Source organism: Natrix helvetica (assembly GCF_964273705.1).
Source record: "Natrix helvetica genome assembly, chromosome: 1".
In the NCBI taxonomy this organism is placed as follows: Eukaryota; Metazoa; Chordata; class Lepidosauria; order Squamata; family Natricidae; genus Natrix; species Natrix helvetica.
Genome location: NC_138548.1, coordinates 223,212,619 through 223,227,717, shown reverse-complemented (window position 1 = coordinate 223,227,717; position 15,099 = coordinate 223,212,619). Strand labels below are relative to the sequence as shown.

Here is a 15,099-nt window from a genome sequence, read left to right as displayed (position 1 = left end):
CCTGTGGCACGTGTGCCATAGGTTCGCCATCCCGGCTCTAGATGTTGGCTTCAGTGATATATCTGCCCTGAACACTCAGGAAAGGTAGGTTAGAAATCCTTCACGAAATAAAAAATCAGAATCAGAGGAAGGACCTCATCAAATGCTGAGACACTGAATCAAATCTGGTAGTTCTTCAGTCTTTGATGAACTGTGCAAGTCCAAACCCTTGCACCGTTCATCAAAGACCGAGGGACTACCAGTTTAGATTCAACATCTCAGTGTTCAATGCAAGTGTACATTATTTAAATGTATGTCATACATTCATAAAATGCATGACAAACATTAGCCTGTATATCAGGACTGGGGGGGGAGGGGGGGAAGCAAACAGCTGTTTAACACATATTTGCCTTTCTATTTTTGTAGTTTGAAAGGAATGGAGAATGAAAAATGAATACCCATTTTCAAGGATGATACAGTCTGTTCTTTGGTGAATGCCCAACCCTTTCACTCATCCTCTCACTCATACAGACATTGGAAAAATTCAGGGAGAAAATCTGTTTAACTAGCAGGCAATACTATCAAGGCCTACTTACAGGGATTAGCACCATCAGTTACAATCAGCATTCGTAGGGAACTTAAGCTGACATCTCTTTGGTCCCGGTGAGCCATCATGGCCCAGTGCAAATCTCGACATTTCACCAAAGCTACTTTAGCTGCAAATCCAGGACAGAAGAGAAAGTAGAAATCAATACACAGAAACACAGGCATATTTATGAGAACCAACCGCAAGGATATTCCCCAAAGCTGAAAAACAAATGAAAAGATTTAATATATGGATACTTTTTTAGAACCATGGCAGACTTGGTTCCAAGAAGAAATGTGTTTACCAAAAGGCTCTAGGACTATTCAGTGAAAGAAGTAAGCCACCTGGGATAACCAAAGCAGTGGTGCAGATGGATCATGTATCCTAGTAATATGCTTTTAACTTCATAGCTCAAACCTATTGTCAGTCCCGTCCCGTCCCCATCCCCCAACATCTGCCTATAAGATAACTGGAACAGGATTAGAATTCTCTTGAGAGTTCTTAAATATCACCTGCCCCATTCATTTTTGCAGGTGCTAAAAATACTAGAGATCAATCCATCATGCAATTCAATATGCACACTACCTTTGTGAGTGTGAACCCTCTGTGCCCAAGAAAGAGGGCAGGTTTTCATCACTGCATAGGGCACGCTGACGGTGTGCAGCTTGTTCATTACACTCTGGGGGGGGAAAAACAAAATCAAAAAGCGATACTATTTTTACCAAAATAACAACAAAAGATACCGATCAAAAAGTACTTCCCCCCAGGAAGACAAACAACAACAATAACAACGCACAAGTCCTGAAAGCTTTCATGCAATTGGTTCCCCTGAAGCCTTGTTTCCTGATCATTAGAAGGTTCTGTTCAGATTGGGTTCAATATTTCGAAAGCAGTTTTATTCTGCCCGCCGCATTTCGTTTGCTGAAATGTCGAGTGTTACCCCAGTAAAGCAATGCTGTAGTGTGACATTTCCTACTTCAGCTGCAGTCTAGATTGGCACCAATGAAATCCTCAGGTTACAACCACAGTTGAGCCCAAAGTTTCTGTTGCTAAGTGAGAAATTTGCTAAGTGAGTTTTGCCCCATTTTACGACTTTTCTTGCCACCTTTGTTAGGTGAATCACTGCAGCTGTTAAATTAGGAACACGGTTGTTAAGTGAATCTGGGTTCCCCCGTTGACTTTGCTTGTCAGAAGGTCACCAAGGGTGATCACATGACTCCGAAACACTGCAATTGTCATAAACGTGAGTCAGTTGTCACACATCTGAAATGAAGTCATGTGACCATGTGAATGCTACAACGGTCGTAAGTGTGAAAAACAGTCATAAGTCACTTTTTCAGAGGCATTGTAACTTTGAACGGTCATTAAATGAAATGTTGTAAACTGAGAACTACCTATATCAGCGATGGCGAACGTTTTTTGACTCGCGTGCCACAAGTGGGGGGAGCGCAGGGGGGTTGTGTGAGGGCGTGCCGCACCCATAATGCAATACGCGACCCCCCGAGTGCGCATACACGCACAACACGCGGAAACCCCCCCCCCATTTTTACATGCTTTTTTTGCCCTCCCCAGGCTCCAGAGGCTTTATAGGAGCCTGGGGAGGGAGAAAAGAGCCTCCCTCGCCCCCCCAGAGGCCCTCCGGAGGCTTCAGGGACCGTCTGGAGGCTGCCCTGAAGTGACTTTCGGGTTGCTTGCAGGGTCGTTTTAAGCGCTCTGAAGGCATCAGGGAAGCCTCTGGATGGTCCCTGAAGCCTTCGGAACATTTGCTCGGAGGGTAGTTTTAAGCGCTCCGAAGGTGTCAGGGAAGCCTCTGGACGGTCCCTGAAGCCTCCGGAGGCCCTCTGAGAGGGTGGGGGTGGCTCTCTTCGCCCTCCCCAGGCTCCTATAAAGCCTCTGGAGCCTGGGGAGGGCGAAAAATGGCTTTTAAAAAGGTGAACTCAGCTGGCCAGCGCGCGCATGCGCACTGGCCAGCTGACAGGGAAGCGCCTCGCGTGCCCTGACAAATGGCTGCGCGTGCCACCTGTGGCACGCGTGCCATATGTTCACCATCACTGAACTATATAGTTTCCAAACTTCTAAGATGGGCTTTGGCTAGCCTAATCTCCATCAGCCTTCTTTTACCCAGAAAACTTTATTATTTAGACAATGCCTTTGTGCAGATTGACTTTTAGGGATGCAGCTATTTCATGTTTCATTATAGATCGTTCTATTATTATTACATGGTCATAAGTGTGATAATCTGCCCTGAGCGTTATTTCACAGAAAAATCACAATGCAAACATAACAAAATAATGAAAGAAATATACCTCAAGGAATAGAAACATCTTACCCTTACTTAGAATACAGAGGGAGGGAGGCTAACTGACAAGTGGGGAAATCCAGTGCCCATTGCCACTCTCAGCCCCCCCCTCCCAAACCAATTCTGAGGCTTCTCAACCACCATTTGGTGGAGGAAACACTTATCTGTCAGCAATCAAAATAATTTGTGACATTTTGAGCAGGGAAACACATGAATACCATAATGGAATCCCACCAAGATTAAAACCAGTAAAAATAGACATCTCAGCCCTTTCCCCACATATATGATGTAGCTCCGTGTCGATCCCTCTGGAGCTACCACCATCTCAAAAAGAAAAGTTAAGTGGTGTTATAGTCACCAAAAGGTTGTCCGACTCACCGTTAGCATGCTGTGCCACAGTCCTGCATCCTTTTTAAAATCCAGAACATTCACTAGCGTTTCACCTAAAACAAATGTAACAATCCTTACTGTTGAAATTCAAAATACACAACTCTGCAGCAAAAATTGGGTTCCTTTTATCAGAAGAAAAATAAAAAAGCCTATAGTTGTCTTTGGCTTCAATGTCTACAAGAAACCTGGGTTACAATCTGGTATTAGCCACTTATTGGCATTCATCGGAGGGGACAAAGATTGAGTAAGTGATGCAAACACCACCCTTTTTATATTTGTATCACAAAGGTCCACGCAGGTACTTAAGAGAGAGAGAGAGAGCACCTGCATTGTGACATCACAATGTATGTTTTTTATTTTGGCATCATTGTGAATCGGCACCGAAACCAATGTAACTGTATAGCTTCAATAAACATTTCAGTGGGAAATTAGCAAATTTGGTCTAGTGCTGTGATGGCAAACCTATGGCACGTATACCCAAAGTGGCATGCAAAGCCATGTTGCCCGGCCTTGCCTGTTTGTCTTCCGGGTTTCTGGCAAGCACACACATGCAAATATTAGTTGTCCTTCGCGTGTGTGGCAGTGCCAAAAACCAGTGTGCACATGCGCACCGGCCAGCTGATTGTTGGGTGCGCATGCATGCCAGAAACCAGAAGTTCGGCTTTTCCTGAGCGCGGCCCCGACGAGTGTGCGTTGAGTGCATGCATCATTTCCACGCGACCTTTTCGGCACTCGGTGCTGAAAAGGTTCGCCATCACTGGCCTAGCCATCAGGTTAGAAAATGGAAGATCGTGAGTTCTAGTCCCACCTTAGCCATGAAAGCCAGTTGGGTGACTTTGGGCCAGTCTCTCTCCCTCTCTTAGCTCAACTCAGCTCACAGGGTTGTTGTGGGGAAAAGAAGAGGAGGAGGGTGTTTTGGATAGGTTTGCTGGTTTCAGTTATTTATAGAAATAATAAAGGCAGGATACATAAAAAATAAAATCCACAGTGAAAATGACAATCAGGAACCAGGAAAGCTTGTATATATTCATCTGGCAGATATTTATTTCTTCGTTTGTTTGTTTGATTGATTTATATGCTGCCCATCTCATTATTGAGTGATTATGGGGGGTATGGAAGAAAGGGAAAAATTCACATATTGCCCTGCATTGGCAATAGCAATAAACATCTCTGGCACCCCAACCAAAAAAGGTTAAAGCAGTATTTCATTTATACATAAATTTTATTTTAATTTCTTTGAGTTTTGCAGTGATGGCACTTCAATATGGTTCTTTTTAAATTCAGCAAGCATGAAATGAAAGAGGCAGGAAAGTAATATGTCTAGAGAGAAGAAAATATCCTTATCTATCAAAATAAAAGTAGCTATTACTATCAGCTCCAAACTGTTTCCCAGAATAATTTATACCGATATCCGATTACGCAGAAAAGATCTATGCTGATGTTACATATATCTATATATCTAAATCTATATTGAAAATTTATCCATTCATTTTATATGCCACCTCCCCAACCCCCCATTTGTTTTTGTCTAGTAAGGGAAATTATTTAGCCTCATATGTAGTATGAGAAGGTATCATAGGACTCACCTTCCGAGTAGTTGCATGCCTGAGACAGAGCTTGACAATGAGACAAGAGGGCAATTCGGGACACAGTTACACCCATCACGCTCCCCTCCTTGCTGGTCTTATACTGGGAAAAAAAAGAATATTAACATCGTCAATTAAACTTCCTCTATCAGGAATCACTACAGCTATATTTACATCATGATTCATAAAGATGCAGTCATTTGGTCTTTCTCTCCTTTCATGACCATGCTTGTGTGTTTGTGTAGTGGAGTCCACCTACAAAAGCACTCAAGTGTTGATCACAATGCAAAAAAATGTAAGCCTGGATTTTCTTCCCTTACATCATCTTCATTCTAAATAAATGTGGGAAATTCGTGACGTAGGTTTCTGCAATTCTTAACACACACAAAAAGATCTACCGGATTAAAAAATAATAATAATAGGCAGACGGAATCTGCTGTAAGTGTAGAATGTTTACTTCCACTGTAAAGTTAGCTCCTAGTTCAGCAAATGATACATTCTCCATAAAACCCAAATCAGATAAGGCACACCAAAATGCTGCTATACTGGAATGGTATGCAAGCAATCCTTGATTTTAAACATGCTAAATACTGAGGAGGTGTTCAATAATTCTGCCTCCTTGTTCCAGATGAAGTGTGTTTTCACTACTTAAATGTTTGTGTCACGTTTGTTACTTCCCTATGAGACATGGACTGAGATTGTGAACAAAATCTAAACTAATCTTAAAGCATACATTTTCAAGAAAAAGAGGACATGCCTGGTGCATAAAATATTTGCAATGACCTAAAGGAGTGATGGCGAACCTATGGAACGCATGCCACAGGTGGCACACGGAGCCATTTGTCAGGGCATGTGAGGTGCTGCCCTGTTAGCCGGCAGGTGCGCATGCGCGTGCTGGCCAGCTGAGTTCACCCTTTTTAAAAGCCATTTTTCACCCTCCCCAGGCTCCAGAGGCTTTATAGGAGCCTGGGGAGGGCGAAAAGAGCCTCCCCCGCCCCCCCCAGAGGCATCAGGGAAGCCTCTGGATGGTCCTTGAAGCCTTTGGAGCGCTCAAAATGACCCTCTGAGCAAACCGGAAGTCACTTCCGGTTTGCTCGGAGGGTCGTTTTAAGCGTTCCGAAGGCTTCAGGGACTGTCCGGAGGCTTCCCTGACGCCTCCGGAGGGTGTCCGGGGGGGCGGGGGAGGCTGTTTTCGCCCTCCCCAGGCTCCTATAAAGCCTCTGGAGCCTGGGGAGGGCGAAAAAAGCATGTAAAAATGGGGGGTTGGCCTGTAGTGCGCGCATGCGCACTGGGGGTCGCACATTGCACTATGGGTGTGGCACGCCCACACATGACCCCCCTGCACTCCCCCCACTTATGGCACGCGAGCCAAAAAAGGTTCGCCATCGCTGACCTAAAGGTATTAACAGTTGTAACATATTTTATTTTGTCAAATCCCATTTGCACCTATATACCACAATATATGTAAAAATGCATGTAAAAAAATAGGGACCACCTTTGGTGGGAAGATAATAGCGTTCTGTGCATTTAGTCATGCCAGCCACAGGACCATAGAGACGTCTTCGGATGCTGGCTCTTCAGCTTTGAAATGGAGATGAGTAGTGCCCCCTAGAGTCGGGAACGACTAGCACATATGTGCAAGGGGAACCTTTACCTTACCTCAATATAAGCTGGTTCAGTCCCTGCATTTGAAATGTTGGGCTGCCAATCCTTTGGTGTTTTGGAGAGGTACTTGGAATCTGTAACCACCCACTTGAGCCTTGGCCAGCCTAGAACCAAAAAAGAAACTCAAACTTTAGGCCACAAGTTGTTAGGGTTGCACTTACAGTGCAAATCATGGGGATTTGGCTCATTCAGAAGCAGCTTGCTACCACAAATTCAGTTCCCCCATTTTCTCAATGTCTAATCCTCAGGAAAAGTTCATTTAAAAGAAAACAGGCGATAATGATACACACATAGACAGAGTACTATGTATACAATACATAGACAGAGTACAGATTACTGTGAACCACAAAAGGAATGATGAAATTAGGGCTGTCTCAGAAGACCGGCAGATTTCTCAGAAACTCTCTTTGCACAGAAATAATTGTACTAATGAAAATCTTTTTTTTGTGTGTGTGTGGCTATTTTTCCATTAATTGTATCGGATGAAGTTGCTGTGCACCAGCTGTTTACAAATATGTGAAACTGAGAAAAAAATAAGCAGACCATATTATTTTCATAGCATGAAGTGATACTCAATGTGTAAGCTATTTAGAGCTTCACTATTCTGTGTCCAAAGCGACAAAACAACAAGACAATGTGTTTCTAGTTCATTTCCATGATGAAAGATACTGTGGTTGGTGGATTCAACAGCAGGCATATACAGTAGATCATTCTAATTTTTGCACCCTAACAATCTAATGATTCCTCTACTAGAGGAATGACGGATGCTATATATTTTTGTGATAGTTAAAATTCATAACCTGCTTATGCCAAGTACACTTACAATTAACTATATTTAGGTCAATTACATTATTAATTCTACACTGAGAGAATATGCACCAGAGACAAATTCCTTGTGTGTCCAATCACGCTTGGCCAAGAAAGAATTCTATTCTATTCTTCTATTCTATTCTATTCTATTCTACTCTATTCTATTCTATTCTTCTATTCCATTCTATTCTATTCTATTCTATTCTATTCTATTCTTCTATTCTATTCTATTCTACTCTATTCTATTCTACTCTACTCTACAACTGGTGGAGAAGTAGATGTAGGCAACCATTTTCATTACTTTAAAAAAATATTTTAAAAAAAACATTTTAAAGTTAACAAACCCTTGAATTGCACAATTTCTCCATTTTGTGTTTTGGGGAGTCCTTTCAGGCAAACTTCAGTGGTGAGGGCCAAAGCAATGCCACAGCTACCCAGTAGAAAGCCAATCTGCTGGCCACCAGCATCCTGAAGAAAAAGAAAGGGAACAACTATGATTTGCAGACTAGTAACCAGTGCCACTTTTAACCACACAAAACTTATATTTTAGTAAAGTATTAGTAAATGGATAGTAACATTGTGACAAGAGTAAATGCACATATCCAGACAGTGGTTTGAGAATAATATCAATTGTCGAAAAGCATAAAATTGCCTAAAATCTGACTCTTTAGTAAACACAGCTTGTAATCTGAATTGCAATCTCTTTAATAAGAAAAGAAGTTTCAATTAAAGGTGATTTTCAGATTATTGTTCAAATTAAATAAATGTGTTCTTTTGGCATATCAATTAACATAGCTATGGAACAGTCTACTTTTTTCACTGTTCAATCTTAATTTTATTAAAATTGAAACATGTAAAAATGTCAAACTTTTAAACAAGCACAATAATATTTAAAACATAACAACAGAGCTTTTCAGCAACTGAAGACTATAAAACTCAATGGAATAATGAATAGACACCAGTGTCCCCGCTATTTTATTTTAGCAAAGTGCCTAGTTCTGAGATTCTTCTCCTATTTTACACTATATCAGCATGCATAATGAGCATACAGAGAAAGATACCATGGTTTTGTGAGTTTGTCTATATAATAGCTGTGAAATGAACATCTCTTTGCAAGCCTGGGAACTTAGCAAAGGAGCAACTGGTGGAAACCTTGAGTATGTAAGTGCATCTAAGAGCAACAACTTGTTTGTTTCTTATTTGCACTCATGGCTTATGATACCTCTATGATCAACCACTATTACCTTTCGGGTTAGAGGCACCTCTATCGGCACTGGGAGGACTTCAGCCAGCAAACAGCCATAGAATGCAACCATGAACATGACAGGGTCATTATTGGGATAAACAAGGGCTACCTGTGATTCACAAAAATACTTCGTTAGAGAAAGAAGGGAAAACAGCATTAGTGTTTTGACCATTACTTTTAACAGGTACAACTGCTTCACTTAGCAATGAAAATTGTACTCCCGATGACTGTTAAGTGAGAACTGCCTGTACATCTGATTGATCACTCTTGCTTATCATCAGAAGTGCGAGTTAGAAGGTAAAGCATCTTACCCTGTCTCCAGGTTTCAATACAGGTTCGTTTTTGGTGCCCAGCTTGTTCAATAGCGTATATGCCAACTTAAGGCTTCTGCTCCACAGCTTGCCTGGAATAAAGAGAAAAAGCAATCAACACATTTGTGGCATTAGCAACAGCATTATATACATACATAATATTTATTATTTATCAAAGAAGTACGTTCATATTTCAACCCTGGTATCTGACTCGGTTTGCGGTATGAAGGGGAAAAGGGTCCCAAAAATTTAAATTCAGCAGCTAAATCCTGATAAACAGCCACAGTGGCACAGTGGTTGAAAGTGCAGTACTGCAGGCTACTTCTGCTGATCACCGGCAGTCAACAGTTTGGCAAATCAAATCTCACCACGCTCAAGGTTGACTCAGCCTTCCATCGTTCCGAGGTCAGTAAAATGAAGACCCAGAGTGTTGGGGAAAACAAGCTGACCCTGTAAACCGCTTAGAGAGGGCTGTAAAGCACTGTGAAGCGGTATATAAATCTAAGTGCTATTGCTATAAATGCACGAGAAAAAAATGATGTCTTAAGCACCATAAAAAGGAGCACCCACAGAATGGTTCAGGTTTAGACCACTGAAAAGGCTAAGTGATCTTAACTGCCATTCACTTTGGCCCAAAAAGATAAGTGCCTCAGATGACAATCTTAATGAAATAAATTGAGTTGTCCTGTGAATAAAATCGGGGTTGAGAGCCAAGAGAGGCAAGAATATATCCTGCACAATGGTCACTCTGAGCAACCAAATACATGTAAGGTGCTTCTTTCCTTAGCATTGTGCTCTTCCCTGTAATGCCAGCCAGAGAGTAATAGCTGCTGACCATCCTAAATGACGCTTTACTTGCTATGGAGCAGAAATTAGCCAATAGAGATGCTCTATACCCAATGATACACAAACATACATGTTTTTGCTATACCCCAAATAAAATCTAAACTTATCACAATTTAAATTGACAAAACAGAATAGTAACAGTGTTCTCATTACTTTGGATTACCAGTTTTTTTTTTCTTTTAATGTATCCAATCTGTACTGATTTGCTGACTACTTGGTGAAACTTAATATACAATTTGTGCTATGGTGTCATAGATGTAACTATATACTATAGCTATATATAATCGATATATGCTGTATACGTTAAGACAAAAACCTAATGTCCATGCAGGGCAGAATGAATGCAGATTGCAAAACATTACTTCATCAATTAACTGCTTAATGCATCAAGCAAACAGATAAACTCAAAGAGATATCAATAGCACTTAGTCTTATATACCGCTTCGCAGTGCTTTAAGCCCTCTCTAAGCGGTTTATAGAGTCAGCATATTTCCCCCAACAATCTGAGTCCTCATTTTACTGACCTCGGAAGCATGGAAGGTGGAGTCAACCTTGAACCTGGTGAGATTCGAACTGCCAAATTGCAGTCAGCAGAAGTAGCCTGCAGTACTGCGTTCTAACCACTGTGCCACCCTGGCTCAATATAGAGATATGTACGGTAAAACATGAAGACCATCGAGCTAATGGAACTCACCATACGTCAATGTGTAGACGGGTTTTCCAGAGACATCCAGGGCTGTCAAACAAGGGCACTTGGCCTGTGTTGTTCCCCAGCGTTGCAGAGCTGCTTCTAAAGCAGGAGGCCAATTGCAAACTACACCCAAGGGTTCTCCCTTCACAGGTGTCATCTGACGCCCCTCAGGCCTGGGCTGATTAGGATCTGGCTGTGGAACTACAAAGAAAACATCATCCAATCAAATGTTAAAACCATTCACAAAATAGAACAATGTTCTAAAAAATGCTAATAAACTCTACATCTCCCCGTATTAGTGATGCAAAGGATTCCCCACTCTTCCCCTCCAATGGTTCTAATAATTAAGGTTTTCAAAACTATTGCTAAAGGTCAAAGCAATTTGAATATATTTGTTGCTAAGGAAAAACGTCTCACAATAGGAGATAGGAAATGCGTGTGCTTTCAAACCTAGAAAACCATATTGTTAATCCAACTGCAATTGGTAGGAACCTACTATTACTGTTTCTGCTACTGTATAATTATATTGTATAGCATGAACCACATACTAAACGCAATATAGAATACCAAGGTTTAAATTCATAACCAGAAAATTTTTAACTCTCAATATGACAGATTAGAAATGGGACTTGAGTTAAAAAAAAATACACCAAAGATAGAAGAGGGCAAGAAAAATGGGGACAAATTGTCTGGCTTTTAGAGAAGCAAAGAAGATTGTAATTTTTAGAAATAAAGAGAAACTATTCCTTATATAGAGCAATAGGGCAGAAAATTCTGAAGTGGGAGTAGATGATGGAATAAGGAACAAAGAAATAACTATATTAATAAAAAAGCAAGAGGAGACAAAATGTGTTTTATTAAAATCCAAACACCCCACCCCACCCCCAACATATCAAGTAATTTTAAATCAAGGAATTTGACCTTCAAATAATATTTATTCTATATGAATATTTTTATAGGGTAATATTACATCTGTCCATGAAGGCATACCTTCTACTAAACACCCTTTTAAATAAACTTGGCATTGGAATCAACAGCTTCGTATTCCATGTGCCCCATGTCATTTAGTGGGTCTTCTGTTGATCTGAGATGGTTATCGCATAAATTTTTCTCAACATATGGCCAAGAAAAAGACTTTTAATTAATTAATGGACTTTAAGATTTCAAGTAAACATGCACAAGTGAGAAAAAAGAGATTAAGATGCACTGGTATATGATAACAGCCACACTATATAGTCCATGGAAAGATGCCCAATCCATATACCTTCCACAATTTCTTCAAAATCATCCACAAAGAACTCCTTCAGAGGTGGCCGTTTAGGTCGCTTCAGAGTATTGAGTAGCTGCTGGATTTTAGTAGAGACTCTGCTATTTACAGGGACACCTACAGTATAGGAAATGAGTTCAGTTTACCAGAAATACATCAAATATGAGCAAACGTAGACCTATAGTATCTGGGCTACAAAAACCTGGCTGACCACTTGACAAAAGAACTCCAGTGTTGTTACCAAATGAGAGCCATTGTAAAATATGGGTAATTGTAATTTTAGAGAGATTACATAATCTTTCTGATATGTAAAGCTATTGGGATTTGGGATGAAGCCCAAATGTAGAGTAAACTGAATATTTCAGAAGATGTTTCTCTAATACTTGATTTATTTTTCTGCTTTCCAAATCTACCCTTAATATTGGCATCACACAGGATATATACGTTTATTATGTCTTACGGTGGATGTTATCATAAGATACCTTCTGTTTTTGCTAGGGCAAAAAACATGGCATTTATCAATACTTTTCAGACCTCAATTCCTAGCTGATCAGAAATGTTTGGCTGAAAGGATACAGCTGCACTCAAGGCTAATTTGCTAATAATGCCTTAAGACATGGCCACCAGAGGGTGCAAGGACAACTAGAGACTTATTAAAAGCTAGACAATTATCTTCAAAGGCTTTACATACTTCAAAAATCATTGCACAGCACAATTCTGCTATTCATTAAAGAACCCTCAGTTTTTTCCCAGGATTCTGCATGAATGTGACAAAAAAAAGTGCCTCTGCTTTAACAATCACCGTAGTGGGTTCCTTAAAGCAGCAGAATCTTTTTTTCAGGTTTCAGTGGAAGGCATGAAAAAATTAACCTGCTTCAATGAATAGTAGGCAGATGTGCTCATGGTCTGAAGCACGTCTTCTGAATCATTTCCAAAACATGAACAGCCTATCATAAATACAGGCAATTCTTGCTTAATGCTCATTTGTTCAGCAACCGTTCAAAGATACAGCAGTACTGAACAATTGGCACGTTCACCCAGGTCTCAAAATGTATACAATTTTTATAAGTTGTTATAAACCAGGGGTGTCAAACTCAATTTAATTGACAGCTTCATCAGGGTTGTGTTTGACGTGGGGAAGGCTCGCCGGGGAGGGGGTGTGGCCAGGTCGACATCACTCGTGTTGGGGGCACCTGTGGTGGCCTGGCCGGGGTTGGGGCATCCTCCTGCATCCCTCTGCCAGTGAAAAAGGAGCTCGGGAGGGCCGCACACAGCCCTCCTGAGCTCTGTTTTCACTGGCAGTGACACCACGGGCTGGTCCTTTGCTATTTACAGGGTGGCCCCGCGGGCCAGATCTAAGCACTCTACCGGTCAGATCTTATAAATGGGACATTTCACAATCTTTACGAAGCATTGTGATGCCACATGGCATCAGGAAGAAAGCATGGCACGGCCAGCAACTGCTTTCCATAGGGCCAGGCCAGGCGTGCCTGTCAGTGGTGGGAGGAAGACAATGAAAAAGGTCAGCTGAGCGCAAAACCCAGTGGAGTGCAGGTTGGTGGCGCAGCTGGGGTTTTGCATTGTAGCCCCTTGGTAGCTAGCTGCAGCAGGAGGATTGAGGTGGCACTTCTCAGTAGTGATGATGGGTGGTTCTAACGTAGAGGTCCAGGGCTGGTGGCAGCTGTTGAAAGCCATAGGCCTCTCTGTTTCAGCCCCAGTGTAAACTGCCATCTCCGCTGAGGAGCGTCACGGTGCAGGGCATTCAAAAGGGCAAAGATGGGGCGTGCAAATATAGCTGGTAGGGGGAGTTCAAGAGGAAGCAGACCCTTAGTGAGGCTTGGAGCTGGGGGGGACCAAGCCAGGAATGGCTAGAATCAGGTTGGATCTTTACCTAATGACCAGCGAGATTCGATTAATGATGCAACAGGGACTGCTAGGATTTCCATCTCTAAGCAATGTAGTCACATAACACGCTGCTTAGTGACAGAAATTCTGGGTCCCAATTACCATTATTAACCAAGGATTACTTGTAACAAAAGTCCTACAGCTACAATAATGTAGGGTCCCCCCCCCCAATCTTTAAATAGGCAAACTCCACCAGAACAGGCGTTTTACATATAAAGTAGGACACTTAACAATTATACATTTTTTTAAAACATGGAAAGCAGTTGCTCTGAAAAGTAGGACAAATTCACTTCTCTAGAGATGGAACTAGCTCAATAAATGAATAATATCAAAAACCCTTTGTTAAACACCACACATGGCTCTAGGAGTAAAACATATAAAGCAGTTTTGTACTTTTGACCTCAAAATGGGCAATCCAAATTTTCTAATAAATATGTTTAATTAACACATGGGAAATCAGCAATCTTTTTTTGACTGCAAAATTTGTTTCTAAAGCAAATTTAGTTTCTTAAAATAGAAACAGAGCAAGGGCGAAAAGAGAGAAGCAGAGATCTCACAAAACAAAACAAGAAATCCTGTGGGAATTTAGGTGCAGAGTTAAGAACTGAAAAAAAAAATATCCGCCTTTGGTTTCAGTGGTAGCAGCTGATATTGCACAAGTAACATACTTGTTTTACAAAAATGTTAATACAAACTACAACTGCGACTGCAGAGAAAACACAATATGGGATTATCCAATATTAAAAAGGCAGAGGCTCTGAAGTTCAGAATCCATCCAAGAATTTGTTCAACAAATCAAATTTATCGCTGACATTTGTACTCTACTACACAGGACTAATTCTTTAAAGGAAAGAAAACAAAACTTTTCCAATTTTATTTAGAAACACAATTTCATTACTTATATGCCAGGTTTACTTTCTTAATCTTTTACTCCTATAGCCATTATTTGGTAATGAACAATGGAAAGAGATCCATAATACAGCACATTTTATTCTTCTTCTTCAGAAAACACAATAAAAGTGACAGTAACTTGTGATTATTCCAACCATATACAGTGAAAGTCAAAAAATTAGAATATCGTGCAAAAGTTCATTTATTTCAGTAATGCAACTTAAAAGGTGAAACTAATATATGAGATAAGACTCATTACATGCAAAGCAAGATAGTTCAAGTCGTGATTTGTCATAATTGGGATGGTTATGGCGTACAGCTCATGAAAACCCCAAATCCACCATCTCAGAAAATTAGAAGATTACATGCAATCAATAAAACAAGGATTGTACATAGAACAATATTGGACCTCTGAAAAGTATAAGCATGCAACTTTTGCCAAAGTTTTGCCAAAAGCACCAAAAACGGGTTCAATGATGGTGGGATTACTGTGCTTGATTGGCCTCTCCATTCTTCCTCCATACTCTGGGTCCTTGGTTTCCAAATGAGATGCAAAAGTTGCTCTCATCAGAAAAGAGGTCTTTGGACCACTGTGCTTCATTAAGACCAGGTTCAACGCAGCCATCT

General features: G+C 40.9%; 1 protein-coding gene across 3 annotated transcripts in view; it reads right to left on the bottom strand.

The window, feature by feature from the left end:
* The window catches only part of DIP2B (disco interacting protein 2 homolog B), a 195,804-nt gene that overhangs the window by 33,751 nt on the left and 146,954 nt on the right, over positions 1–15,099 (bottom strand). For all 3 annotated transcript variants that reach the window (XM_081934084.1, XM_081934085.1, XM_081934086.1), the window contains 10 exons: positions 11,674–11,793; positions 10,413–10,610; positions 8,873–8,964; positions 8,560–8,670; positions 7,660–7,783; positions 6,500–6,609; positions 4,841–4,943; positions 3,243–3,307; positions 1,151–1,244; positions 576–695 (listed from right to left, as the gene is read on the bottom strand). In XM_081934084.1, the coding sequence (XP_081790210.1) occupies positions 576–695; positions 1,151–1,244; positions 3,243–3,307; positions 4,841–4,943; positions 6,500–6,609; positions 7,660–7,783; positions 8,560–8,670; positions 8,873–8,964; positions 10,413–10,610; positions 11,674–11,793 (1,137 nt within the window). The remainder of the gene's footprint in view (positions 1–575; positions 696–1,150; positions 1,245–3,242; positions 3,308–4,840; positions 4,944–6,499; positions 6,610–7,659; positions 7,784–8,559; positions 8,671–8,872; positions 8,965–10,412; positions 10,611–11,673; positions 11,794–15,099) is intronic.